General features: G+C 48.7%; 1 protein-coding gene across 4 annotated transcripts in view; it reads left to right on the plus strand.

The window, feature by feature from the left end:
- IGFBP2 (insulin like growth factor binding protein 2) overlaps nucleotides 1–2,538 on the plus strand; it is a 58,099-nt gene extending 55,561 nt beyond the window's left edge. For all 4 annotated transcript variants that reach the window (XM_071562647.1, XM_071562648.1, XM_071562649.1 and 1 more), the window contains one exon: nucleotides 1,065–2,538. In XM_071562647.1, the coding sequence (XP_071418748.1) occupies nucleotides 1,065–1,232 (168 nt within the window). In that variant the 3' untranslated portion in view covers nucleotides 1,233–2,538. The remainder of the gene's footprint in view (nucleotides 1–1,064) is intronic.
- The last annotated feature ends 7 nt before the right edge of the window (nucleotides 2,539–2,545 follow it).

Raw genomic sequence — 2,545 nt, forward strand, 5'->3', positions numbered from 1 at the left:
AGTCAGCTTGCAGTGAAAGGTGCAGATGGGTCACTACTGTAGAAAAAGAGGACAAAAAATGCTTTCTCTTCTTCCCTGCACCTCCCTGGCAGAGGGAAAACAAGGCAAATGTGAAGTGATACCCATTTCCCTTCATCTAGGTTTCTGGAGTTGAGCTTCTTTGAATTTGCTAAAAACCAGATGCCAACAAAAGCACTCTCAGTTGCTCCCACCTCCTATGGGCCAGTACTCAGGTGGAGGGTGCCTGGATGTGTTCTCGTACTACATAGGCTTTTTCTTTCTCTCTTTTTGTGCTTTTTTATTGCCAGGAAAAAGTCTGCATTTTGACCTCAGAACAGCTGTAGAAGATTGCTTAAATTCAGCTTCATGGAGTGCATGCAGAGATTGGCCTCCCTGGAGTAACCTCTGTATCTCTCACTACACCCTTTTCCGAAATGTATATGCTGGGGATGGAGGGATGAATGTCAGGTTCAAAGTGCCTGTAGCCCTACAGGGCAGAAGGTGGATGATAATTAGGGCAAGAAACTTCTCTCTAATAGGACTGAGAGGACAAAATCCAGGTCCAGTACACCATGGTCCCTACCTCCATGCTGGAACAGAGTCAGTTCATGTTTAGAAATGTGTTTAGGTCTGGCTCTGAGGGCCTTAATCTGATATTTCAGTTTGTTTAGCCTAATCTGCAGGTGAGAAGAAGCTTATACACTTCCTTTGTCAGTCTGTCTCATCCCTCTTTCACCAGGGTATTTTTGACTCTGGTGCTTTTAACCACATTTGGCAGAGGGTGATGCATTTAGGGACAATTGTCCTCTTGGTTCATTCAAATTGGCTTCTTGGTCCTTGGCACAGCCCTCAGCCTGGATTGATAAGTAACACTGTTGGTGCAGCATAGACTTTGGGGTGTTTGAGTACGGCATCCATAGATCTTGCCTAAATCCAAACTAGTGCCAGATCACTGGAGAAAACCCACCTCTGCCAGTGTTTGGGCTTTTGGCTGGTGGATCTGGAAAGGCGGTTGTTTTGTCCCCCTCTTGACTCTGATGCCTGCCTTGTCCCTCTTCATGCAGTGCAAGATGTCGGTGAATGGGCAGCGTGGCGAGTGCTGGTGTGTGGACCCCATCCACGGGAAGGTGATCCAGGGTGCACCCACCATCCGTGGCGATCCCGAGTGCCACCTCTTCTACACAGCCCATGAGCAGGAGGACCGGGGAGCACATGCCCTACGGAGTCAGTAGACAGACATCATCCTGCTGGCTGGAGGCGGCTCACTGTGGCTCCAGTGATGGATTTTTACATGGGTTTCAGCATGTCTCTTTAGGCTGTGGAAGAGACGGGAGTTGGGTCCTGCATACTGCCCTCCTTCCTCAGCTGCCTGGTTCCTGGGGAGGGGAGGGTTTATGGGAGGGAAAAGGCGGTGGGGGATTTGCAAGGAGAAGGGACTGCTATCTTAGTCTTTCACCCAACATAAACCAGAGAACCAGTCTTTTTTGCTCCTCGCTCTGCAGCCCTGCCCTCCCTGCTGCTTCACGGCATCTTCCTCTACCCTCCAGCATAGACTGCCGTGTGCTCCCTGACCCCTCCCAGGGGGCAAAACCCTTTGCCATGGGTGGGAGTGGGTAAAAGTCAAAAGAAAAAGCCCAACCTTTGCCCCTCTTTTTACCCCTTCCCCAATACCAAAGACTGTAAATACTGATGCCTGCCTCTTGTGTCCTGCCGGTCCCCTGTACCCCAGCCTAGCCATTTGTCCTGATATGGATGTGGTGTGGGAGGGAGGGAAGGAGGAAGGGTCCTGGCTTCCCACCTGGAACATACCACTGTAGTTGGGATGTGTTCCCTAAGGAAGCATCATTGATGGAAACAGCTAAAGATGAAACATCTGCTTGCCCCACTCCCTAAAAACACTCCTGGGTGCTTCTTTTCCTGGTGCTGGGAAACAGCCAACTCCACAGGGACCTGGCTTCGGCCACTGGTCCGGGATCATGGGGCTTTGGGTGACAGCAAAGCTAAATGCTTGTTTTTCAAGGGGACCTGAAGGGCTTTTGCTGAGTATTTCTTAGGATCAGCTTATACTGAGGGAGCTAAAATGAAGTTGCTGAGGCTGGGTGGAAGAATGCCTGTGTAGATTTAGGATAACAAGCCAGGGAATGTGTCTCTTTTTCTCATTCATTCTTTCTTTGTTTCTAGATAGGAAAAAAACCATCTAAAAACATGCACTCCCAAGCAGCTGCCCCTGTTCCCTCCATTTTTGCTTGGGACTGGAGCAAGCACCTGCTATTCAGCACATAACTTTTTCTTTTTGTAAGTAAATTACAGTATGTATCTTGCTTCATAAAAGCCCAGACACACATACACACACACTTCTCTGCCCACATACATTTGTATTGATGAAATCCAAGTGATTCCACGTGCTCTGAGAGGTTTCGTGCTGGACATGCCATTCTGAGGAGAGATGTTGTCTCTGCTGTTAATTCACCTGTTGATTTCTTTCTGTACAGACACACCAGTGCTGAGAATAAATAACTTCCCTGTTGCCTAAGCAAGGAGATGT

The sequence above is a fragment of the Pithys albifrons genome, chromosome 8, assembly GCF_047495875.1.
Source record: "Pithys albifrons albifrons isolate INPA30051 chromosome 8, PitAlb_v1, whole genome shotgun sequence".
Taxonomy (NCBI): Eukaryota; Metazoa; Chordata; class Aves; order Passeriformes; family Thamnophilidae; genus Pithys; species Pithys albifrons.